This window comes from Microtus pennsylvanicus, chromosome 18 (assembly GCF_037038515.1).
Source record: "Microtus pennsylvanicus isolate mMicPen1 chromosome 18, mMicPen1.hap1, whole genome shotgun sequence".
Classification (NCBI taxonomy): Eukaryota; Metazoa; Chordata; class Mammalia; order Rodentia; family Cricetidae; genus Microtus; species Microtus pennsylvanicus.
In genome coordinates, this window is record NC_134596.1 from 4,776,810 (window position 1) to 4,802,520 (window position 25,711).

General features: G+C 42.9%; 1 protein-coding gene across 2 annotated transcripts in view; it reads right to left on the reverse strand.

The window, feature by feature from the left end:
* Positions 1–1,534: 1,534 nt before the first annotated feature.
* Positions 1,535–25,711, reverse strand: part of Hps5 (HPS5 biogenesis of lysosomal organelles complex 2 subunit 2) — a 40,361-nt gene continuing 16,184 nt past the window's right edge. For both annotated transcript variants that reach the window (XM_075952969.1, XM_075952970.1), the window contains exons 9-23: positions 20,287–20,375; positions 19,131–19,309; positions 18,395–18,553; positions 17,163–17,349; positions 16,377–16,500; positions 14,560–14,709; positions 13,963–14,034; positions 13,101–13,678; positions 9,286–9,406; positions 8,762–8,917; positions 7,833–7,952; positions 6,845–6,958; positions 4,440–4,546; positions 3,485–3,755; positions 1,535–2,113 (exon numbers count right to left, since the gene is read on the reverse strand). In XM_075952969.1, coding sequence (XP_075809084.1) covers positions 2,053–2,113; positions 3,485–3,755; positions 4,440–4,546; positions 6,845–6,958; positions 7,833–7,952; positions 8,762–8,917; positions 9,286–9,406; positions 13,101–13,678; positions 13,963–14,034; positions 14,560–14,709; positions 16,377–16,500; positions 17,163–17,349; positions 18,395–18,553; positions 19,131–19,309; positions 20,287–20,375 — 2,488 coding nt within the window. In that variant the 3' untranslated portion in view covers positions 1,535–2,052. The remainder of the gene's footprint in view (positions 2,114–3,484; positions 3,756–4,439; positions 4,547–6,844; positions 6,959–7,832; positions 7,953–8,761; positions 8,918–9,285; positions 9,407–13,100; positions 13,679–13,962; positions 14,035–14,559; positions 14,710–16,376; positions 16,501–17,162; positions 17,350–18,394; positions 18,554–19,130; positions 19,310–20,286; positions 20,376–25,711) is intronic.

Consider the following 25,711-nt stretch of genomic DNA (forward strand, 5'->3'; position numbering starts at 1 on the left):
GGATTCTTTTCTCTTTGCCATGGAAGATGAATTCAGGTGATGTGGGCCAGGCATCCTCGTTGGAAATAAGGATGTGGTAACTTGCCCTAGACGGGGAGATGAGGACAGGATGGCAGCCAAGCCGGTTCTTGGCATCTGCTTGCCTTGAGATGTGCTGTGGGGCTGAAAAGTGAAGGAGAGCTCGCTCCTATACCTCAATACAGTCTCACAATCAGCATAAGCCGGCAGACCCAAACCCGGGCAATGCCAGAGGAAAGGACTGCCACGCTTCACAAAACTCTAAGCAACTCTGTGGAGCCTTGTTTCCTGACAGTTATTTCAGTCCACCTGCCAGATCATACCCACGGTTGTGGGTGGGTATGACAGCTAGTTTGTTATTAATGGGGAAAAAGAAAGAGGTTGCTTATTCAGTGTGTCTAACACCATTCCACACTGGATTTACCCAACACATTTCTGCAAACTGCTCAGAAGTAAGTCTCAGGTTCATGTTCTGTTCAAACGAAACCTTCATCATTTATTACCAATGAATTTATTACCTCATAAATGACTATCTGTTTATATGGCTTATATAATATAATCATTTGTTATAATTTATACTTGTGTTTGACTTTCTCTTGGGTGGCGCACACCTTTAATCCCAGCACTCGGGGGGGGGGCAGAGGTAGGCGAATCTCTGTGAGTTCGAGACCAGCCTGGTCTATAAGAGCTAGTTCCAGGACAGACTCCAAAGCTACAGAGAAACCCTGTCTCAAAAAATAATAATAATAATAATTTTTAAGTGTGTGTGTGTGTGTGTGTGTGTGTGTGTGTGTGTGTGTGTGTGTGTGTGGTGATGGCAATGGCACATATCTTTAATCCTAACACTCACGCTCAGAATGCAGAAGCAGAGGATCTCTTAAGGTCCAGGCCAGCCTGATATATCTGGTCTAGCAAAATCCAGGGTAGCTAGGGTTATAAAGAAAGATCCTCTTTCCAAAAAAAAAGAAAGAAAAAGTGCATGATGCTATTGAGTAACTCTCTTTAAAAATTACAGTCATGATGTCACAGCACAGGTGTGGGTTCACAAGTCCGTGTAATGAAGACTCAGAGAGAGACACCCTTAGAATGAACTTAGCCTGTGGCGACCGCAGGGTCCCCACCCTCAGTGGACTGAAGTACATTCCCTTTGCCCAGGGCATTACTACTTTTCCCATAGTTAGCCAGTTGATTTTCTTATGCTCAAAACAACCCGACTGAAGCTTCCAAAAATACAGCCAAGTGCAAACTCTTGATAAATCACATCATGGCTTTCTGGGTTCCTCCAAATCAAGTTTTGCATAGGGTTTGTATCCTTGGGAAACTCTCAGACAAGATCCACATAGGGCAACAGAAGGTATCTGTAACACAAAGGATGGATTGGGGTTAGGTGTTAGTTGCTAACTCTCTGGCACCAGGCCAACAGGAAATTCTGCAACAAATATATTTCCAATGATTAGTCAATGTGTATAGATTTAGAATAGAAAACATATCAAATACTAGAAAAATACTCTAAATTGAGTTCAACTCAGATATGGCCAATTTTATTTAAAACTCTCGTTTGAATCTTCAATGTTCAATACATATTGTCAACAAAAAAGTCATTGTTCTAGTCCTACCTCAGTAATTTCTAGATGTCCTCAGACAGTGTAAACAGTACTGAACTCCAGTTCATAACATTATCTGTCCTCGTGTAACAAAGTGTCCGCCCCTAACAGAGCTGCCCCAGTAGAGCACAGTTCCCTGATGCACGAACAGTGCGAACGTCACTGTGTGAGCCTGAAAACACATGGCAGCGAGCACTCCCATGCCTGTCCCAGTGAATAACCAGCTTGTCCCAGGACCAACTCTGGTTGACGAACTTTGAGGTCACAGAGGCACAAGTGCCACATGCCAAGGTGGAGATGGTGGCAACAGCAGCTGCAGCAGCATGGCAGGTTTCAGGTATCCCCTTTCCTTCTGTGACAAGGCCCCCTGGAGGTTCTGGAGCAGGATTCCATGTGGTCAAAATGATACCATGTCCTGGAAGATCTCCCACTAGGCCTGCTGTGACCAGAGGAACCGGTCACATTTCTCAAGCATGCCTTGTATCAATGCTCTGAAATCCCACAAAAAGAAAACAGCAAATTCAGTTGTCCAAGTTCATTCTTAATAGCAAAGCAAAAACTCTAAAGACTTAAGAGGATTCAAGCACTGTGGTCAAAAGACACAGGCAGAAACCAGCAGAGTGGACGAGGACGTCATCACTCGGGGAACTGGAACGTGGCCAAGCATGGACGAGGCCTCGGGGTCAATGACCAGTGTTGGGTAAAAGAAAGGGATCAACAGAATGGACAAGTGATCTGGAATAGGAGAAAATATATGCAGACCCCACCTGGTAAGAGGCATCTAGACATTTAGAAAACAGTAGAATTCCACAATCAAACTAGCAACCTGATTCTACAGTGGGCAATGAACTTAATTATCTCCCTAAGGATAAAAGTAAGCATAAATGTTCAATCAGCATCACCAATTGTTAGGGAAATGTAAACCAGTTGAGCAACTCTAATGTAAAATTCCAAAATATTCTCAAATCTAAAAATTTCCAAAACCTGAAATGCTTGTGTTCCAAGCTATGTTAGCTATGGGACATTAAACCTATGCTGTGACTCAACACAGAGTCAAATGGTCGTCAGGGCTCTGGGAATGAAGGCCTGTTTAATAGCTATGACACGTCAATTCAGAGGAAAATATGCTGGAAACTGGCTGCCCAGCAACATGCACACACTAAGTGACTAAATGCTCTAGATGGCATTTTCACATGGGTTTGCTTTTTCCTTTTCTTCTTCATACAGTCCAGGCTGGCCTTGAACTGCTAATCCTTCTGTCTCCACCTCCCCAGAGCTGAGATTAAAAGTGTGTGCCTTCTCACTTGCCTTGGTTTTTGTTGTTTCTACAACATCTATTTTACAACAAACAGAAAAAGAAAAACTAAACTAAAATGACTGCGTGTGTGCACGTGTGTGTTCTGCCCTGTGTTTTAAGCTGGATATTGAACGCAGGGCTTAATATATAATAACTAAATCCCTGCCTCTAAGCTACATGCTCAGCCCCTTTTCACCTTTGAGACGGATTTTACTAAATCTCCTGTGTGTCTTTGAACTTGTGGTTCTCCAGCATTGACCTCCTAAGCAGCAAGCTCACAGATCCAAGCTACCAGGCCTGGCCAGTAACAATACCATTCTACAGAACTGAGGTGCATGACAGTGGGGCACTCACATTAACCTGAAGAGTACCCTGATCATGGTGAGGAGGAAAATTTTACTGTGGCCTCCTCTTTTACACCATAATCCGCAGATGTGTCTCAGTCTCCTCATGAGCTAGTGAGGGCTTGAGATTACATGATCTCTGCACTCCCATCTACCTACTGTTGAAAGTCTCAAGTAACATGCTCAGACACCACAGACAGTGTGTGGCAGGCTGGCATTACCTCTGCCTTCTCTCAGCGATCCTCAGGATGTCACAGGTTCTGGTAAACTTTGCTGACAACTCAAGGGCCAGACCACATTCCTGTAGCAGTGACCAGGCCTGATCTGGGCCCAAGGCCTTAGCTAACAGGAGTGCCACATTCCCCACATTGATGGGAGCAGGCCCATCACTCAGGCTCCCATTTAGTGGCTCCTGAGGAGTTGGCCTTGTGCTCCTGTTCTGTAGTAGATGTAAGAGAAGCTTCCATTCCTCCAAGGTCTCGGGGATCCACCCTGCACACAGAAACACAGAGCACACAAGCTCCATACATGAAGTGTGAGAACTGTAAGAACACAGCAAAACAAACACATTCAAGAACAGCGTCTGTTCACTTCAGCACAAACCTTCTGAATTCACAAAATTAAAATCATCCTCAAACTTTCTGGATATGCAACAAGGAAGAAAACAGACACATATGTGAGAACACATGAGCAGGTGTCCATAGAAGCAGAAAGGGTGTTAAAGTCCCTGGAACTAGGATCATAGGCGAGTGTGATGCACCCAGCATGGGGGGATGGGAACCAAACTCTGGTCCCCTGCAAGAACACCATGTGCTCTTCCCTGCTTTGCCATCTTCCAGCCCTCTTCTTCTTTCAGACTCATTCTGGCTGCTGAAACAGAAAGAGCTTCAAAGTGGGCAAGAATGAAAGTCAGAGGTCCAGTTGTGAGACTCCATCCCAGGAGTGATTTCCTTTACAACAGCATATGAAAACACGGGGTAGCGTGCTTCAAACGAGAGCAGTGGTTAGACAGAAAAGATGCTGTAATATACCAAAGGCTAGGCAAAGTCCCCACAATTTTAACAGCTATCTCAAACTGTGTAGACAACAACTAAAATGTTCAAATATGCTTGCTGAGCACTGAGGAGAGACTTCCAGAACACCACAATGAGGAGTTGGCAGTTGGGATTTCTATACCTTTGTCCCCTTCCATCAGACTTATGTCGTTCAGATACACAATGGTGGTGAAGGCCTCCCTCCTCCTCTCCAGCTCCAGACACAGTGTAAGATATCCAGGCCAGAAACTTAAAGGGAACAAAGTTGATAAAAGGAGTAAGTGCATGAATGTCTATGACTCCCCTGTTCATATTAGCCATATGTAGTCCTTAAAGCTTAAGGTAAAAGTAAATAAAAATTAAAACTCAGAGTTAATTTGTTGTTACGATAATCTTGTTTGTTTGTTTGTTTCTAGAGACAGGGTTTCTCTATGTAGTCCAGGCTATCTTGGAACTCGCTCTGTAGGCCAGGCTGGCCTCAAACTCAGAGCTCCGCCTGCCTCTGCCTCCCGATGCTGGGATTAAAGGCGTGCGCCACCACCGCCTGGCTCTGAAGTCTTTATTTCAGATTTATCTATTTTTAAAAATTTTAAAATTTTTTATGTGTATGGGTATTTTGTTTAAATGTATGTCTGAATATCACATGTACCTGTTGCCCAAGGAGTCCAAAAGTAGGTACTGGATCCCCTGGAACTGGAGTTAGAGACAGTTGTGAACTGCCACGTGAGTGCTGGGAATTGAACCTGGGCTCTCTAGAAAGTACTCTTAACCCCTGAGCCATCTTCCCAATCCCAAGATTTACGTATGTATGTATGTATTTACTGCTTTGTATTTGTTTGATTTTTTTCGAGATAGGGTTTTTCTGTATAGCTCTGGGTGTCCTAGCACTCACTTTGTAGGCCAAGCTGGCCTCAAACTCACAAAGATCCGCCTGTCTCTGTGTCTGCCTCCCAAGTGCTGGGATTAAAGATGTGCACCACCACCACACAACCCAAGATTGATTTGTATATTATGTGTATAAATGTTTGTCCAGATACATGTTTGTGCATAATGTGCGATTCTGGTGTCCCCAAAGGTCAGAAGAAGGCATCAGATCCCCTAGGTCTAGAATTACATCAGTTACGAACCTCCACGTAGCTGGGAATTGAAACTAAATCTTTTGCATGAGCAGCAAGTGTTCTTAATTACCGAACCATCTCTCCAGTCTCTAAAGTCAGCCTTGTAATTAAAGATTGGTGATCACATGTGGCTAGAGGGCCGTGCAGTAGAGGATTCCCATCATCACACAAACTTCTACTCGACAGCCTGGATCTAGTATGAGTAAGAAACAAAGCTTTGTGTACTTTGTAAGTAGTTTTGTTTTTTAATTTTATTTTCATTATGTATAAGGCTTCTTTGCCTGCATGTTCCATATGCGTGTCTGGTGCCTGGGGAGGCTAGATGAAGATATCAGATCCATTGGAATTGGAGCTCCAGAGGGTGTGCTGGAAATCAAACCTAGACCTTCTGGAAGAGTCGCCAGTGCTCTTAACCCCTGAACCATAACGCTATCTCCAAATCCCAGTCCATGGACTTTCTCCTTGGTGCTTCCTAATCACCAACCCTCCATCCTGCAATAATTCACAGAACATCTTCCTGCAGGCTTTCCTTTCTCATGGACAGCACTAGAAATAATCTCCAGGGAGTCTGAAAGATGGCCAGAGAGATGGGTCAGCAGGCTAGTGGACATGCTGCCTACCTTGACAGCCCGAGTTCTATCCCTAGAACTCATACGGCACAAGAGAACCAATACTAGAAGGCTGTTCTCTGACTACCACACAGGTGACATAGCATGCACTTGCCACCCCCCAAAATTAAATTAAAAATAAAACAAATGGCTATTTATTGTTTAAGTTCCAAAGAGTATCTCATGATCTCACTAGCTGCCACCCGCCCAGTCAATGAGTAAGTAAGTATCACATAGCTGTCACTGCATGAACTCCCTCTAACGGAGCAGAAGCAGAGGGCCCCCGCCAGTGAGCAACCCTGTCAGTTTTTCACCCCATCCTGTTTCCCTCAGCAGACTCATCCCACTCCACAGCCTTCAGGACTGACTACCAATCCCCCTTCTTCCTGAGCCCTTCACCAGGAAACCTATCCTGATCTCTCCCTTCTGGGAAGTCTTTTATCTGTTATAACTGGTGTGGACTTAATAAATATCAGCTGGGGGAACTGACTCAGCAACTGAGCAGAGGAAGTACAAGCACCTAAATACTATCCCTTAAATCATGGGCTAGAAAGACAGCTCAGGAGTTAAGCTCATTGGCTGCTCTTGCGGAGGACCTGTCTGTAACTCCAGTCCCAGGAAGTCCTGATGCCCTCTTCTGGACTCTGTGGTGCACAGACATTCATTCAGGCAAAACGGCCACACACAGAAAGTAAAAATTTTAGTATTAAAAAAGTTACATTTAAGCATCAAATTTAATCCTTGCATAAAATAGAGCACAGCAGTGCAGGACCCTGACTAGAGGTAGTTCTGCATCCCAATCTGTAAACATCCTCACTTACCCATAGCACCTACAGATGTCAGTCATTTTCTCTTTGGTTGTAAAGTCTGCAGGAAGTTTAATCAGAAGTAGGATCAACTGACTATAACCCCAGGAAAGCAAGTGTGAATGGGGCCTATGAAATGAAAAAATGCAGGAAATTAGACAGGAAATAAATTCTAGAAAGTACTTCATAGTCATCTAATAGGAAAGACCGCAGTTGAGGCATTACCACTATTACAGTTTCCAAATATTTCTATTTTACTCCTTAAAAATTTAAACATAACTATATTATTATCTCTTGTTCATCTCAAAATGAAATAACAAACAGAAATGGGGCCTGGGGCTGTATCAATGCTAGAATGTCTGCCTAGCATGCAGGTACTAAGTTTAGTTCTAATTCTGATTTAATCCAATTTAATCCTAATCCTTGATTCCACCACCCACAGCCACTGCTATCTTCCTAGGGTTTTTTTGAGGAGTAAGTCAAATAAATTAGGCATTTGGCAAGAGGAAGTGCTTTCAAAAGGCTTCCCTTGGGGAGAATACAAGACTGCTTCTGAGTCATGTACTGGTCATTTTATTTGCAGATTCTATTTTTTCAAATCCTCCGGGTAAATTCACAAATTAATTGACATGTCTTTTGAAAGAAAACATATATGCATGCACACGCACACACACACTCACACACACACACTGTTTTCTTTAAAACCGGCCAATCCAGGGTTCACTGTGGGTCTCCAAAAGAGCTGCAGGAAGACCAGTTTAATTCTTTGGTGTTATGTGCAAATTTTTACATGAATGTGCATTTTTCTGAAAGGAACTGTGAGATTCTTAAAGGGCCATAACCTCACGCTGTTCAGAACCTCTAGGATGTACATGGATACACAATCTTGATGCTCCCAGTACCTGGTTCAGTTTTTTTACTGCTGTTCCTGAAGGGAGCCCGAACACTACAGGGGAAAATTAAGTTCCACTTGGAGGGAGGTTCACAGAGGAGGACTGCTTACCTGGGATGTCCTTCATCATCTACTGTACTTGTGCTTGGTGGAGCATCATGGGACACTGCCAAAAGCAGCCAGTCAAGTCTTAAAGACTCTGGTTGTAGAAGGAACTCAAGGAAGGATGGCCTGAGGGCAAGACGGGGTGAAAAACTATTAATTTTCATGAGAGAAAACAAAGGAGGTGGATGTAAAGAAAACAATAAAGGACAACTTGGAATCTCCTCTGGCACAAAGGGCTAGAAAGGCTACTGAGAGTACCAGTCTACTAAATGAGTAACCTAGGTGTAAGGCGATTAGGAAAAGCTAGAGGGAGGCAGGGAAAGGGGAGGGAGAAGGAGACTGGGGAAGGAGAGGGGTGGCCCGGTGGCAAACACAGGGAATATAACTCAACGGGAGCTGACTGCATGGAGAGGACAAATGATGGCCCAGCCTGAAAGAAAAGAAGCAGGACCGCAATCCGATCCTGAAAGCCAGGCTACTGTAATGAAAAGCACTCACTGGCAGGGGAATAAAAATCTTGTCTGCTTTGCATGAAATCCTGTTGAATCAAGAATTTGTTTTCTTTTTGAAGATTATTTATTTTTATTTTATGTGTGTGTGTTGCCTGCACCTATGCACACCATATGAGGCCACTCAGATCTCCATAACTAGAGTTACAGACTGTTGTGAGCTGTCACATGAATGCTGGGAATGGAACCTGGGTCACCTGCAAGAGCAGCAGGTGCTCCTAACTGCCTAGCCAGCATCTCTGCAGCATGAAGGACTGAAAGTTATGCCGAGAATCTGAGACTCTCTCAGAGAGGAGGGGAAGTGTGTGCTGAGGGTGTAAAAATGCCCAAATCCTCATCTTCCACAGTAGGTGCCTCACCCTCCTCACAGCTCATACAACAGAAACAACGTTCCACCTAGAACAGAGACTACACACGCCTTCTCACCACTGATCTTCAGGCCTTGACTTCACCAGACTGTCGAGATAGGCCAAAAACTGAGCTGGATGATGACGGCAAAGCTGTGCGATGTCTGAAGGCGAGATGGATGGGTAAAACTTGATGAAGGCTCGAAGGGCAGACTCCCCAAACCTATCATACAATCTGTATTTGAAAACAGCACATCAGTCTCCAACTTCAATGCCATATGATTTGGTTATACTATGGACTCATTAGAAATAAAAATAAATATTCTAATAAGAAGCTGCACAAAAAGCCAGGCAGTGGTGGCACATGTCTTTAATCCCAGCACTTGGGAAGCAGAGGCAGGTGGATCTCTGTGAGTTCAAGGCCAGTCTGGTCTACAACAGCTAGCTCAAGAACAGCTAGGGCTGTTGCACAGAGAAACCCTGTCTCGAAAAAAAAAAAAAAAAGAAGCTGTACAATATGCAAATGCGCCAAACTTTAGATACTAATCCATAAAAACATTGCGAATGTTTAGGGTCCCACAAACAATGTACAGGACTACCCACCGGGTGGCAAACGCGATCAACAAGGGGCTATCTGAAGGGACCGAGCCATCCAGGAACTGTAATGCTGTGGGCAGGTCTCTGTCTTCCATCTCCGTGTATGCAGGATTAGAACTTGCCATTTCTGAAAAGAAAGAAAAAAAAACAGCCTTTCCCTTCACCTCTTTGCTGCAACTATTCTTGCACACATTCATTTAACCGTCTTCACCACACCCGACTGTCACCCACTAGTGTCAACCCAATTATTTGTTAAGCATTGCAGGAGACAAAAACAGAACCTGACAGGATAAACTCTCAACTTTTTAAAACCATAAAGTTAAATTGGGAAATAAAACTCACTAGTATAAACTTTGTATATGTGTGTGCTGGGGTACCTAGAGATCAGAAGAGAGCATTGGATCCCCTGGAGCTGGAGTTATAAGCCATCTGATGAGGATGCTAGGAATCAAACTCAGGTCCTCTACAAGAGCAGCAAGCACTAGTACTTAGCTTCTCCTCTTCAGACTCATGTTCTGAAATTTTCAGAGAACAAATAATCTCTACTATGCTTGAAAAATAAGTTTATAGGCTGTGTACCATATATATACATATGTGTATGTATGTATCTGTGTGTGTGTTTGTGGTATGTGTGTGTATGTGTATGTGTGTGTGTGTGTGTGTGTGTGTGTGTGTGTGTGTATCACAAGCCAGATATCTCTATTATCAATGCCAAACTGCTCAGGCTTTACAGAATTAGTATTACCATATCATCTCTTAGAAATAAATTCAGTAAAGTTGATTTAAAAATAGTTCACCTTTAAAAGTGAAACCAAAACAAAGTCAAAAACAATATTCAAGGAAATATTCACCCTAAGTAGGAAGAACTGACTTTGAGGAGCAGCCAGAAATCATTTACAGATAAACTTACTAGATGAAGTGAGTGACAATCTTGTTACAAATCTCTTTAGGGTTAAAAAGAAAAAAGGCACACCTTTGAGCCTAGTACTCAGAAGGCAGAGGCAGGCAGATCTCATGAGTTTGAGGCCAGCCTGGTCTATGTAGTGAGCTCCAGGACAGCCAGGACTCTGTGGAGAGACACTGTCAAGAAAGAAAGGAAAGAAAGGGAGAGAAGGAGGGAAGGAGGGAGGGAGGGGGGAGAAAGGGAAGGAGGGAAGAAAGGATGAAGAGAAAGAGAAAGAAAGAAAGAGAGAGAGAGAGAAAGAGAGAAAGAGAGAAAGGGTATGACTCTAACGTAAAATGAGATTTTTTTTTCCCAGTAGTTTTCAGTGGTCCTAAGACACATAATCAAGAATAGTTTCAGAACCTGCCTTCCATCAAGAAAACAGTCAGCTTGTTGTGATGCGGGAAAAGAAGGGCTCACTCACTGTGGCAGGAGTGCAAACTGTCAGTCGCTATAACAATTTACAGGAGTTTTCTCACAGAGCTGGAACTGGATCTGTCGTATGACCCGGGTGCACCACTGCTGGGATTTCACCCCAAAGATCCCAAGTCAACACACCAAGATACCAGCTTATCCATGTCGTAGCTGCAGTGTTCACAACGGCTAAGAAACTGAACAAGCCTGCATGTCCATCAGCAGATGAATGAATAAAAAGATGGTACATATAAAGATAGAATTTATGTAGTCATAAAGGAAAATGCAATTAAGACATCTGTGAATGCAATTGGAAATATGTTAAGCAAAACAAGTCAGACTCAAAAAGACAAATGGCATATGTTCTCTCTTATATTGATACAGAGAGAGCAATAGAACAGAAGAGAACTAGACAGGGGGAAAGGAAGGAGAAAATATATGATGACACATACGTGACAATGTCATGATGAAACCCTTTACTGTCTGTGGTAACCTAGAAAATACCAGTACTTATTCTCAGCACGTGTTTGCGTGTGTGGGAGGGAAGGCATGCCACAGCATGTACATGAACACATGGTGGAGAGTGTTCTCTCCTTCCATCTTAATGAGTCCTGGAGATGGGAGTCACAGTTCCAGCCTGGGACAGCAAGTGCTTCTGCCCTCATAAACATCTCCCTGATCCTCAAAACCATTAAAGACAAAACAAAATAACAAAACCACACCCTCCAACACTGGAATATTATCAGACAGGTGGCACCTGTCTAAAGTCAATTTTCAGCTTCTAGGAAAAGGAGAGCGATTGCCCCCATGCTGCCTTCCATTTCACTGTGTCAGACAAGAACTTAAAGAGCAGAAGCGGCTTCATGCTGGTACCCATGACTTCGGCTGCACACCGCATGCTCTAGCTAGGACTGCTATAGTGGTCGCCAAGCACTCAAGACTTTCCTGCCAATTTCTGGGATCAAGGCTGAAGATGACCACACAAGGGAAAAGACGCAGTTTAAGTTAGGAGTGCTGCTGTTAGACACTCTATTTGAAAACAAGTATCTTGCTTATGTCACATCAGCACAACCTGTGCTTTGAAGCTGCTGTGTGTGACCTGGAGCAGAACTGTAACTGTAGATGTGATTTCGAGGAAGTTTGGAAGACCTTCGAGTGAGATGACAGGCAAGTATGTCACTACCTGTGGCGACTGACTGGGCAACGAAGAAAAATTGTGTTTAATGTCACAACACAAGCTACAGTCAATGTGGCTTCTGTTACTCAAGCAGAATTTTGAAGGCAAAAAAAACCCCAAAAACCAAAACAAAAAACTTCAAAAATAGGGTAATGCAGCAGAGAAGAGCAACAGGTATGAATACAAATCTGTACGGGCGGACAGCAGCTAGTGTGCAGTCATCCAAGCCGGAGCAGTAGTGGCACACGCCTTTAATCCCAGCACTCGGGAGGCAGAGGCACGTAGATCTCTGAGAGTTCTAGGCCAGTCTTGTCTACAGAGCATACTCCAGGACAGCCAAGGCTACACAGAGAAATCCTGTATCAAAAAACAAAACAAAAGAAAAGAATTTTTTTTATAACAGAGTAACACAGTAAGTCAATGTTTGAAGAACTATTAAAGCTTAAATGGGTAGAACACAGGGCCATTGAGATGGCTTAGTGGAAAAAGATGCTTGTCACCAAGTCTGATGATACCTGAGTTCAATTCTGGGGACCCACATGGTGGAAGGACAGAACTGATTCCAAAATTGTCTTATGATCTCTAAAATTGTGCCATGATACATTCGCATATATATGCAGGCATATGCATGCATACACACATACATTCACACATACAAATAAAAAATTTAAAAAGACTGGGGGGGCTGGAGAGCTGACTCAGTTAGAAGCACTTGCTGCTCTTGAGGAAGACATAGGTTTTGTTTCCATCCACCCACAACCACCTGTAACCCCTACTTCAGGGGATCTGATGCTCTCTTCTGGCTTCTTCAAGCACTGCATTATACGGCATATATACAGACAAAGAGACACATATACATACAAAAAAATACAAATGATTTTTTTTGTTCCTTTTGTTGTTCTTTTGTTTTGTCAAGACAGGGTTTTTCTGTGTAGCCCTGGCCGTCCTGGAACAAATCAATACTTTTTTAAAGGAGTCAATAGTTGGGCAGTGGGAGCACTCACCTGTAATCCCAGCACTCAGGAGACAGAGGCAGGCGGATCTCTGTGAGGCAGGCCAGCCTGATCTACAAAGCATGTTCCAGGGTATTACACAAAGAAACCTTGTCGAAAGAGAGAGAGAGAGAGAGAGAGAGAGAGAGAGAGAGAGAGAAAGAGAGAGAGGAATAGATAGAAAACAAAAGGGAGGGGAGTGCTGGTCAGCAGAGGCACGTTTTCTACTCAAATCTTTGTCAGGCCTCCACATTATAAAACACCTCTACAAGTGGTAATGACATCTGACTATTACCTTTCAGTCCTTCAACAAAAGTGTCCCAAACACAAGGGCTGTTGGTGTAACTTAGCTTGATACTCTCCCTTGCTCTCTTCAAGTCCAGGAGAAAAAAATACTTCTTCAGGAAACAGCAAGCCAGGACCTCAGGAGACAGCTGCTGTAAAGCGCAGTCCACATGTCCCCCTGTGCTGTCCACTACAGAAGTCAGCACACCTAGTTCCAAACACAGTGTTGTCAATTCTGCCAGGTCTTTCTGAAGACTGTTCGATATGGTATATGGAGAATATACTCGAAAAATGTCGCCCAAGGGCTCACTGAGGCTGCTTACAGATTCACAGGCTGTATGACCACCAGTTTCTTCAACGCCCAAAGAATTCCTCTTTTCTTCTTCACTGTCTTCATCTAATCCTCTCTCTTCTGACTCACTAAGGAGGTGCACATCCGGGCTCAATTTCACAGGCAGACTGCTGCTACTGGAAATGTCAGCAGAGCCATTCAAGGCAAACGTTTTCTCTAATTGTGAAAGCCACTTCTGTAAAACTGTTCTTAGTGACTTGGGTTCAAATAAAACCAGAGGGTCCAGTAACTTGGTCCTATGCAAAACAGATGAATGTGAACATTGTCTCATTTGTTTTTAAAAATTAGATTATTTCAGAACAAATCTAACTGAAAAAGCATACTCTTCTAGAATAAATGTTGCTTTTGAGTTCTTTAAATGACAATTATCCCAGAAGTCCAATGAGACAGACATCACCGCCTCTCGAGTACATTACTGACTCCTGAACATCCATGGCAAATACCTCTGACCTAGACAGTCAAGACGACTACTGATACTGCCCAAGGCCAACCCCACTCAAGGTAAATCCTCCACACTCACATTGCTTCCGCTGTCCCTGCTCTGAGTTCTTGAAGCCTGTCTTCTTCAGGAAGTTGACTAATTTCTTTCTCCCTAGAAAAGCATAAAAAAGAAATAACCCTATTCACAAGCATTAGGGGCAACCAAAGCTTTCTTAGACCACGACTCCTATCCACTGCTTACTAAATGGCGAGTGTGCCACATGTTACACTGCCTTAGAGCCTTTCACTCCTGTTATCTTTACCAAACATTCCGTTTCTATCACTACGGGATAGCACATCCTAGAGCTGGCAGGCCAGGCAGCATTAATGACTTAGAGTTTAAGCTATTCAGAAGAGCTAGGACAGGACCTGGATCTCAGCCACCTCCTCTTAATCTAACACTCCTCTGACATTCCAGGAAGGTGACAAGACGACAGAGAGGGAGAAAGGTGAATGAGATACGAAACTAAAACCCTGTCTCAACAGAGTTAATTCCTCGTAAACTAGAATTTACAGTTTCTGAGCTACACAACAATCTTCAGTGAGCAGCGTCATACATACAGGGTCTCTCACAGTACAGTCTCACACATTCACAATGGCAGTGGTCTAGCATTTCAGACTCTGACATAAGGCTTACTCAGTGTCTTCCTCTAGATGGCAGGTAACTACATTCACTTCCTCTTTGTGTGCTTGGTCAACATCCTTGGATTCAAATGTCTCTTTCAGCTCCGGGCTTGCATGAAGGGTGCCAATCTTCTCAGTTGTTTTACGCACAAAGCAAGAAACACTGGAAGTCAAATATCAAAAACCTAACATGAAAATGTATCAACACTGTCAAGAGTGAAAAATCTGGTTCCTGACGTTCCTGTTTCCATTAGTACTACATAGCCAGCTTGAGTTTAACAACAAGACAGGTTGCTTAAAACAATTTCTCTGAGCAACCCCATTTCACATGAGGCTCATATAAACTTATAGTAAGATGACTCACTGTGTTTGTAAAACTGTCCTGAGGCCAGTGAGTCAATGCTAAAGGGTAGGTTTCCAGGGCAGTTTTCTCTTCAATGTAATGTCTCTTTCAACTCAGTTAAGCATGTGATCATCAGTCACTTCCTGGTCAGAGAATAATAAGGAACAGACCCTTCTACAGGAAGAATGTGCACCCAGAAAGACACAGGCAAGTAGCTGGGCAGAAGATACATCTTCTCTCTCATTATCAGTGCCAAGATTGGTTTCATACACAGACTAAAAAGAATTCTCAAAAATCTCCAGTTCTGGGGCTGGAAAGATGGCTCAGTGGTTAAGAGCACTGGGTGCTCTTTCAGAGGTCCTGAGTTCAATTCCTAGCAACCAGATGGTGGCTCACAACCATGTATAATAGGATCTGATGTCTGATGTTCCCTTCTAGCATGTAGGTATATATGAGGAGCACTCATACATAAAATATTAAAAAAAAAATTAAATCTCCAATTCTCAAGGGCTGGAGAGATGGATCAGCAGTTAAGAACATTGGCTGCTTTTCAAGAGGATGCAGGTTCAATTCCAGTCACCCATATGGCAGCTTACAACTGTCTAACTTCAGTTACAGGGGATCTGACATCCTCTCACAGACATACACACAGTAATTAATGTTCATAAAATCTCCAGTTCTCCTAGGTGTGGTGGTGTGCTTTTAACCCCAGCACTCAGGAGGCAGAGGCAGGTAGATCTCCGTGAGTTTGAGGCCAGGCTGATCTACATATGGAGTTCCATGCCAGCTAGAGCTACATAGTAAGAACATGTCTCAAGAACGGGGGAAATCCTCCAGATTAACCCATTAAGTGAGAAAGGATCAAGAAATAACTAATAGGCCAGACAGACACCTCAGCTGGTATAGGGTGTTTGCTACTCTTTTAGAGAACCTTGGTTCAGTCCCCAGTACCCATATAAAGGTCACAACCGCTTGTGACTCCAGTTCCAGGAGATCTGACATGGGTTAGCCTCCACAGGCAGCATGGTGTAAATGAACTCACACAAGTTCACACACATCAATACAAATAGATAAATCTTCACACACACAGAAAAGACTAAATGGGCCAGAGAGGGGCTGAGCAGGTAAAGGCACTTGCCACCAAGCCTGACAAGATGAGTCAGACCCCTAGACTCCACACGGAGAAGGAAAAACTGATGAGATGAAGTTGTCCTCCACCTCCACGTGGACACACTAGGGCGCACACCAGGGAAGACGCTAACATACTTAGCTGTGCCACGTCTGTAGGGGCTCATCTACGACTAAACTACTCAGCTACACAAATGAAGAGGAACACTCAGTTCACCCAAGGTTAAAGGGAACACAGTTCACATTAACTGATTGTTAGAGAAATAGCGTGAGACCTTCTATTTAACATTTAAAATGCCTTCTCCTTCTCAGTATGTCATGTGACAACTGAAGCAAAATGGCATGGCTGGTTCATTTACCTTTCTTTAACAGCCTGAAGAGACACCAGCGGAGACGGGGAACGAAATGGCAGTGGAATGCTGAAGGGCAGAAAAGCTTCACTCTTATCTGTCTCAGACATCACTGGACCATGGGAAACATTGTCTAATAAACAGAATCAGGGAGAAATAAACATCTAATCACATGCAAGTTTTTTATACAAAGCTAAACAAGTTCAGCAATGAATAAACCAAAGGAAATGAAGGATTCAGTACCAAAATCATAACAGACCCAGATACAAATGAGCACAGAACACAGGTTTCTGGGATGCATGGATGGTCCACATGAAACACTGAGCCGGGTACCTTTATCAACTACTAACCCTGTATCCCCACAAGTCACAAAGGTAGTTTAGAGTTTCTACTAATCTCTTCTCAACAATTCAGTCACAGGAATGCTGGAACATTGAAAAGGGAAGGCAATGGCTCCCAAAACTGGAGCTATCTTTCATTCCTGGTGGAAAATAATGTGGTTAGTTATGGTTAAAAAAAAAAGTATTCATTATTTTGGCTAATGATCAGTCTTAACCTGTCCAGCATTTTGATACATGAACCAAATTAGACACTTTACAAATGTTAGTCCAAACAAGAGGTTAAAAACAACCTACACATCACTATTTCCGAGTGACCAGCAGATCTATAGGTGGCTAGTCTCTAATACCTTAAAATTTACTCATAACTGACAGAAACTCTCTGCATAAGACTATCCTGTCAATTCACAGAGAGCACTGTCCCTCATCAGTGACCAACAAGAGATGCACTCATCACCGTCATTTCTGTTTGCTCCACAGTCCTGCTCTGGCTGTTCTTCTTCCTGGGGTGAGGCGAATTCTCGAAGTCTTTCATCTTCTGAGAAGGTCTGACTGTGAAGGGAGCAAGAGTCTTCTTCGGACTGACTGCCTCTTCTACTACTGATGATCCGATAAATACCGGAGTCCAAGATGCTAAAACTTTCCTAAAAATGAAAAGAATTCCCCTCAAAATCAAAGTTCTTCTGTGTAAGACAGCACGTCTTTTTCGGAATAAGACCAACACTGGGCCAAAGGTCAGCAGTCAACTACAGTTATCGGCACACACTAGTGGAGAGTGCGGGCACCTAGCATGGGCTCAGATGAGCAAGTGACACCATGTCTTCCACCAAATTCTCAGCTTGGCTTTGGAAAGCAGGCAGTGAGGAAGGGAGTTGAAATGAGACAGTCCTGAGTAGCACTGAGACCTCAGGTGACATAAAACATCTGAAATCCCAGACTGAAAGTCACCACACCTAAACAGGAAGCTATGTGAAGGGCATTTGGGAACGGCAGGCAGTAAACAGTGACATAAACAAATGCAGCTTCAAAACACACTTGACTTTCCTTAGCTGCCCATCATGGGAGAAAGCTCCCCTGCTATATTTTGGATTCTATGGTGCCACTGGGAGGTGGTAAACCTTCAGAGGTAGGGCGCAGTGGAAAGTTAGGTTACTGGAGGTATGCTCTTAAATGTGATACTGGGGCCATTCCCTCCTTGTTTCTCTCAGCTCCCGGATATCATTAGGTGAGCAGCTTTCTTCTACCATGTTCTTCTTGCCAAAGGCCTAACGGACAATACCAGCTAACCATGTACTAAACTTTCTCAAACCACACACCAAAATAAGCTTTCCCTTCTTACAAAGTGTTCAGCTCAGGGAGTCTGAAAAGTAACAAAAAAGCTGACATCTCCATGACACTTTCCCCAAAAAATTACTCCATGGAAAGCAAAACAGATCCTTGGACTTGCTCATTTCCCTGAAAGATCCAAAAACTCATCAAGGAGTTACTGGACTGGCAGAATGGCTTAGTGGGAAAAGGCACCTGATGCCATGTATAATGACCTGATTCAATCCTCAGGACTCGGATGGGGGAAGGAAAGAGCTGATTCCTGACACCTGGCCTCAGACCTCCATTTGTGTTTGCTGGCATATGCATGTCCCTTCCCCAACACACACACTAAACAAATAAGCTAAAAAGAAAAGCACTCACATGTGATGAAATGGAGCTTCTTCTACTGCTGCAAGCTGAATCCAAAGGCTCAAGTTTTAAGATCAGTTCATCCAGGTGAGAAATTAGTTCACTGCAGGTTATAAGATCCAGCTGCGATTTCAAATGCTCTAATTTATCGGCGGTCAATGTTTTTCTTGCCTAATAAAAGGATTAAAAAAAATCCCAAGAGAACAGCTTACTGTTTACAGCCACATCTATATCTAAACAGCCACAGTGCTCACACAAGAATAAGGTGTTTTGAGGTTTAGTAAGCTAGCAAGACTTAATCAGTACATATTATATATTAAGAGTTACCATATGCACAATCATCCTCTTTAAATCAAGCTCTGAAATTAAAATATATTTGTAAATTAATCTGACTTTTTGCTTGCTTTTTGTTTTTCAAAACAGGATTAGAGACCCTGCTAGTCCTTACTGTCCTTGAACTCACTTTGTAGATCAGGCTGGTCTCAAACTCACATAGATCCACCTGCCTCTGTCTCCCACGTGCTGGCATGCACCACCACACCCAGCTCTGATATTTTCTTAAAACCAAAAATTCACCATCTTTATTACCCTTCACAGATATAACTGCCAAGCTTTCTTTGAAGACTTTAACTGTACATGTGTAAGTCATACAGAACAGTTAATAAAGATAAGCAACTTTATAACAATCCGGAAGGTAGGATGGTTTGACCAACCCATAATTAACAATGACAGGTAAGCTCTAACTCACTCTGCTGGTAATGATAGAATTCTGGAAGAGACAGCACGTGCGAGCAGCCAGGTCCCACAGGCCTCTCCTTAACAGGCGTTCCACACAGCGCTCAACAGACAACAGGGAAAGATGGGAGATTTTCCCATTAAAGTGTAAACAGAACAACTCATTCTTGTAGACAGCTACATCCTGAATATCTACAAAAAACAAAAACAAAGGTGAACAGACAAGACATTAATCAAATACCTCTTGCTCTTTTTTTAAGGCCTGGGCTAGGGAAGCAGCTTAGCGATTGGGCCCTTGCCTAGAATGTTCAAGGCCCCACTCTTGATTCCCCAGCAGTGGAAGGGAAACCCTATCATTTTTACATGAGCTAAAATCAGACTTACAAAAATCTTAAATAAGATTTTGCTTGCCAAGCTGTGGTAGGGCACGCCTTTAATCCCTGCACTCGGGAGGCAGAGGCAGGAGGAGGATCTTGTGAGTTCGAGGCCAGCCTGGTCTATAGAGTGAGTTTCAGAACAGCCAAGGCAACACAAAGAAACCCTGTCTTGGAAAAAATGATTTGGCTCAGTGTAGTTTCATTTCTTTTTGTACTTGTACTTCAATGAAGAAATCATAGTTAGACACTTTTCGAGGATTAGAAAACAAATGAGCTTTCTGATCTAAAATCCTAATTTTAAAATACTGACTCCTGTGAAAAGGAATTGGGAGTACAAAAGTAGAGTGTATGCTTTGAGTCAGACTATAACAATCGAGAAGATTACAACCTGGCACTCACATGAATAGATTTTAACAAGTATATGAATGGATGAATCTTGCATGAGTAGGTATGAGCACCATGAAAGAATTTAACATACTAATTTGCAAGGGACATCCTCAATTGGTGGAAAACAACCTATAAGAAATCAATGTGGATCAATCATGACCTCCCTCCTTTCTCTGCAGAAAAGATTCTAAAAGTCAAAGCCAAAGCACTATCTTACCAGCTATGCTAAACTTTCCCATATTTCTGGTTTCAACCATGAGCACAGGGACTGATTTTCTGTTAGTCACATATAATGACTATTCCCTGCATTTTCAACTTCTCACATTATAAAATAATCATAATATAATTAATTTTCACACACAATTAAAAGACTAAAAGTTACTTAAGAAAGAAAAATACAATTACCCTTGACTTCACTCCAAAGAAGAACTTGAATATTCTGAGGAATGAAAATATAAATTCCTTTTTCTGTCCATGTCAGCACACAGTGTTCACTGGAAGAGAAAATAAAAGAGGTCAAAAACAAAACAAAACACCCTCATGTACACTAGAACATAGAACTTTAAAATTCTCTGGACTCAATCTCTCATTGGCTATTAAAGTAAAATCAGACAATACAAAGGAAATACAGCAGTGGCCCAGCTGATTCAACCTCACCATCTTCTTCCTAAGCCCGATAAAAACATAGGATCAAGTGGTGTCAAATTGGGAAAATTTAGGCACAAACACAAATAGCTTCTATGAAAAAAAAAGAGACTGATCTCTGGCAAAAGAAAAACCTATTAAGAGGGAATTATGTGATCATTATGCAACTTCTCAGATAAAACAGACAGACACTCATTTAAATAGACCAGTACTCATAGTCAATCAACTCAGGAATCCCTATCAAGAAAGGCAAAATTCTGACTTGATCTGTGTATCTAGGTGAACACAGGCTAAGAAGACCTGGCCAAGTCCATCCGCACCAGAAGTATTAAGAAGGGCTCCGGTTATATTCTCTAATGAGGCCCATTAAGCTACAAAAGTGCTATTTTGTCAGAGAGGTAATCACATGCCAGGGTCATTCAGCGTGAAGGCAGAAGACCTCACATTTAGACTGCAGAGTGCAGCCACCAAAGCTGGAGCTTCCCTCTGAACCTCACGGGACTTTCTCCCTCGTTTGCCACCAGAAACTCTGGCCCTTTCTTCAGTACACACCCCTGACTCTCTGGCTGTCTCCCCTATATCTACAGACGTCACTTTCTCTCGCGTGACTGCCAGGTTGTTACCAAGCACACATGCTCTCCCAGTCTAGCCACTCTCCCCTGATGCCCCACAGTCCACAGTCTAGAACCTTCTCCTGACGTGGCTACTTCTTAAAGAAACATCTCCAACAAGATTATAATCCTGAGAACTTACAGCTTTTTTCCATACATATCCAACAGTATATAATCACACGCCTAAGATCATAATCAGTAAAATTGGTAAAAACACCTTTAAGAGCCAGAGGGGATGTTCAACTTGTACAATTTATTTTTTAATTACATTTTTTGTTTGTTTTGTTTTAGCTTTTGTTTTTCAAGGCAGTGTTTCTCTACATAGCTGTGGCTGTCCTGGAACTCAGAGGTCTGCTTGCTTCAGCCATATGGGTGCTGGGACTAATGGCATGCCACCACAACAGGCTAAAAATTCTATTTTTATTTACTTTGTGTGTATGTGTATGGGAATGCGTGTGACATGAAACATTTGTGAAGGTTAGAGGACAACTTACAAAAATCTGTTCTCTCCTTTGACCATGTGGATCTCATGGCTCAAACTCAGGTAATCAGGCTCGGTAGTAGGCACCTTTATCCACTGAACCATTTCAGACACCCAACTTGCAAAATGCCCTATATGTAATAATCCAAGGGCTGAGAGAGGGCTCGGTGGTTAAAAATATTGATTGCTTTCCCAGAAGACCCGGGTCAATTCCCAGCACCCACATGGCAGCTCACAACTCTGTAACTCCAGTTCCCGGGGCTCTGACCCTCACACAGATATACATGCAGGCAAAACAGTAATGCACATAAAATTAAAAAAAAAAGGAAGAAAGAAGAAAAGAAATAATAACCCAAAGGCTGGAAAGTTAGTTCAGTGGTTAAGGGCATTCTGTTCTTCCAGAAGTCCCAAGTTCAGTTCCCAGGACCCATGGCCAGCAGCTTATAACTGCTGCCAACTCTAGCAACAGGGGATCCAATACACTATCTTCAGACTTCCTTCACCACCCCACACACAGAGCATTTATGTAAACACACACACACCTAAGTGAAATGAATATAAAAGAAATAGCAGATAGCAGTCTGGATTACATGAAAGATACAAAGGAGACGTAAGAGCCCATACTTATAATTCATAACATTCTTCATCCTCTCATTCCTTCACTGGTAATAAACCAGGTCACAAAAGCTAAAAGAATTGTTTAAGGAGTCAAAGAAAAAATATAAACAAAAAAGTCAAAGAAGGCTGGCCATTGTGCCACACACCTTTAATCCCAGCACTCAGGAGGCAGAGGCAGGTGGATCTCATTGAGTTTGAGGCCAGCCTGGTCTACACAGCAGGTTTTAGGCCAGCCAGGACTACACAGAGAAAGCCTGTCTCAAAACAAATAGATGATAAATAGGATGGATAGATAGATAGATAGATAGATAGATAGATAGATAGATAGATAGGTCAAGGAAGCTGGGCACAAGCCTATGATCACAGCACTAAGGGAACTAAGGCAAGAGGATTGTCACAAGTTCAAAGCCAGCCTGTGCTACAAAGCAAATACAGGGCTAACCAGGGCTATGCAGCACTCTTAACAGTAACAACAACAAAGTGACACCAATGTACCTTCAGAAAATACAACACATAAGAAGCTGGCAACCATCTATAGCTCCAGTTCCAAGATATCTGCAGGCCCGAGACACACGTGGGTCATATACACACATATAGAAAGAACACTCATACATATTAAGTAAATATATCCAAAAATATTTTTTAGAGAATGCCTCCATGTGAGATTTTGAGGGGGTACCCGTAGAAACACCATTAGACACAAATGTGGGGGCAAGAATAAACATACAGAACAGAAGCAGCTTGCCTGCTATTGTTTTTCAAAAGCAGCCTTCATCGAATGAACGACTGTCTGATGGTCTAATGTGTACTTAGCACTGTGATGCTCAAATGAATACTGACAGTGGCAATGAGTGAGGGATGGACATAGTCTGAAGAGAGGACAGAGAAACAAGTATCTAACCCACGCCAGAGCAGTCATGAAGGCAAAGCAGCATCAATTACTGCTGAGAAAGCTAAGCTTGACCCTGAAAGGCCTGGCTTCCTGCAGCAAGGGAGGTAAGAGAGTTCCCTTTAAATTACTAAATTCAAAGCGACAGTCTACCTGGAGAACCAAGCATGCTCCTAAGAAGGAATACATTCTTTTTACCCCAACCCCACCCCGGAGCTGAGGACCAAACCCAGGACCTTTTGCATACCTAGCAAGTGCTTTACCACTGACCTAAATCCCCCACCTGAGAAAAAAAATACAATCTCTAACATAGCTAGGTCACGATGTAACATCTCACTCCACACATCACATATTCAACAAATATTTATAAAATGACTACCATCTACCAGATACTATGTCAAGAACTACAAACACAACACTGAATAAAGTAGCCACAAACCCACATGGAGCTTACTGTTTAAGGGTAAGGAGGGTATAAATATTTTATGAACACAAAATTATAAACACTGATAAATGCTATGCAAAAAGAGCAATAATGAAGGGAGTTTTTAAATATGATTTATGTAACTATAGCAAGTAAGTGGCTGCCTTTCTCCAGCAACTTTCAGAACAGATTATTAATTTCAGAGTTAAAATACCTATAATTCACTTTAAATACCTTGGTGTCGATGTTGTGACATGAGCTAATTTAACCTTTGGGGGGGGAGTTAACATTTTCACTATATTTTGAAAGAGCAGCTAGTTACCTTTGAAAAGCCCCGGTCTGTAGACCACATGGCAGAGCACCTATAAAAATCACTATCCTTCTCTGAGTTTTCAGTCAGTTATATTAACTAGCAGAAGGGATATTAGGAATAACTTCTCACAGTAAAGTAAGCGGAGTTCAAGCACAGATCCCACACTGCACCTCTGCCCATGCACAGCTGCTGACAGAGTAGCACTCCATGCTGCTTAGTATTTAACTCTGGGCCTACTGCAATGAGGTAAGCTAACCCTTACATGCAAATGAACTGAGTCGGCCTGGAGCAGATCTTTCATGCAAGTTACTTGTTGGAAAAACCTAAAAGGCAGAAAGCCGAAGTTTCACTGAGCTTTCAAAAACAGGTTCCACAACTGTTTATGTCCTGTATGCTAGCACTGTGAGTTTATAAAAGAATGAGTACCCTCCAGTGAATATTAACTGCCAGAAAGCACCCTGACAATTATAAACTCTCCTTCTAGTTTGGAAAAGGATCTCTTCATTTATCTTACTGCTGAATATTATATGCAACACAATCATGTACAAATGTCCCAAAGATAAATTAACATAAAAACAACCTTAAGAGATGAAAGTGGCTATCCCCCACGACCTCAGAGGAACTCTGAAGCACAGGCTGCGACTGCACAGAGAGGACCAAGAGGTGAGTGATCACCCACCTAGCTGGACACGCCACTCTCTAGGCCCTTGTACCTGGGCCTGGGGCCCCTCCCCCAACTAACTCAGCTTCTCTAGCCAGCCAGCAGGCAAGCTTCCTGCAAGTAGGCTATTCCAACACCCCCAATCCATTGATTGGACCCTGTAAGTTACAAGTCCCACTCTGTCCCCAAATCCTCCTATCCCCCGCAACCTCAGAGGAACTCTGAAGCACAGACTGTGACTGCACAAAGTGGACCAAAAGAGCAGACCTACAGAGGGGGCCAAGAGATACCTCAGTGGCTGAGACACAGATCGCAATAGGACAAAGCAGATCGAGAACAGTTCCCAAAGACACTGCCAGCACCAATTGGAGAAAGAGATGGGTTGGCACCAATGCAAGAATTCATCCAACAACCTAAAAAGCAACTTGGTAACACCAGAACCCAGTGGTCATACAATAGGAAGACTTGATCATCCTAACCCAGAAGAAGCAGAAGAAAACAATTTTAAATGTAACTTTATGAGGATGATGGAGACCTTTAAAGAGGAAATGAAAAAATCTCTTAAAGAATGGAAGAAAAGAAAAAATTGGAAGAAATCAATAAATCTCTCAAAGAAACCCAAGAAAACTAAGAAAAAACAATCAAACAGATGAAGCAAATAGTTCAGACAGTTCAAGACTAGAAGACTGGTCTGAGCTCCCAAGGTCCAAATGAGGAGCAGAAGGAGGGAGAACATGAACAAGGAGGTCAGGACCGCGAGGGGTGCGCCCACCCACTGAGACAGCAGGGTTGATCATTGGAAGCTCACCAAGGCCAGCTGGACTAGGACTGATGGAGCATGTGATCAAACTGGACTCTCTGAACGTGGCTGACAAGGAGAGCTGACTGAGAAGCCAAGGACAATGGCACTAAGTTTTGATTCTACTGCATGAACTGGCTTTGTGGGAGCCTAGTCTGTTTGGATGCTCACCTTCCTAGACCTGGATGGAGAGGGGAGGACCTTGGACTTCCCACAGGGCAGGGAACCCTGACTGCTCTTGGACTGGAGAGGGAGGGGGAGGGGGGAGGGGAATGGGAGGAGGGGAGGAAGTGGAAATTGTTAATTAAAAAAAAAGAGAAGAAAAACATTTTAAAAAAAGACTAGAAGACTGAAATGGAGGCAATAAGACATAAACGGAAGGGATTCTA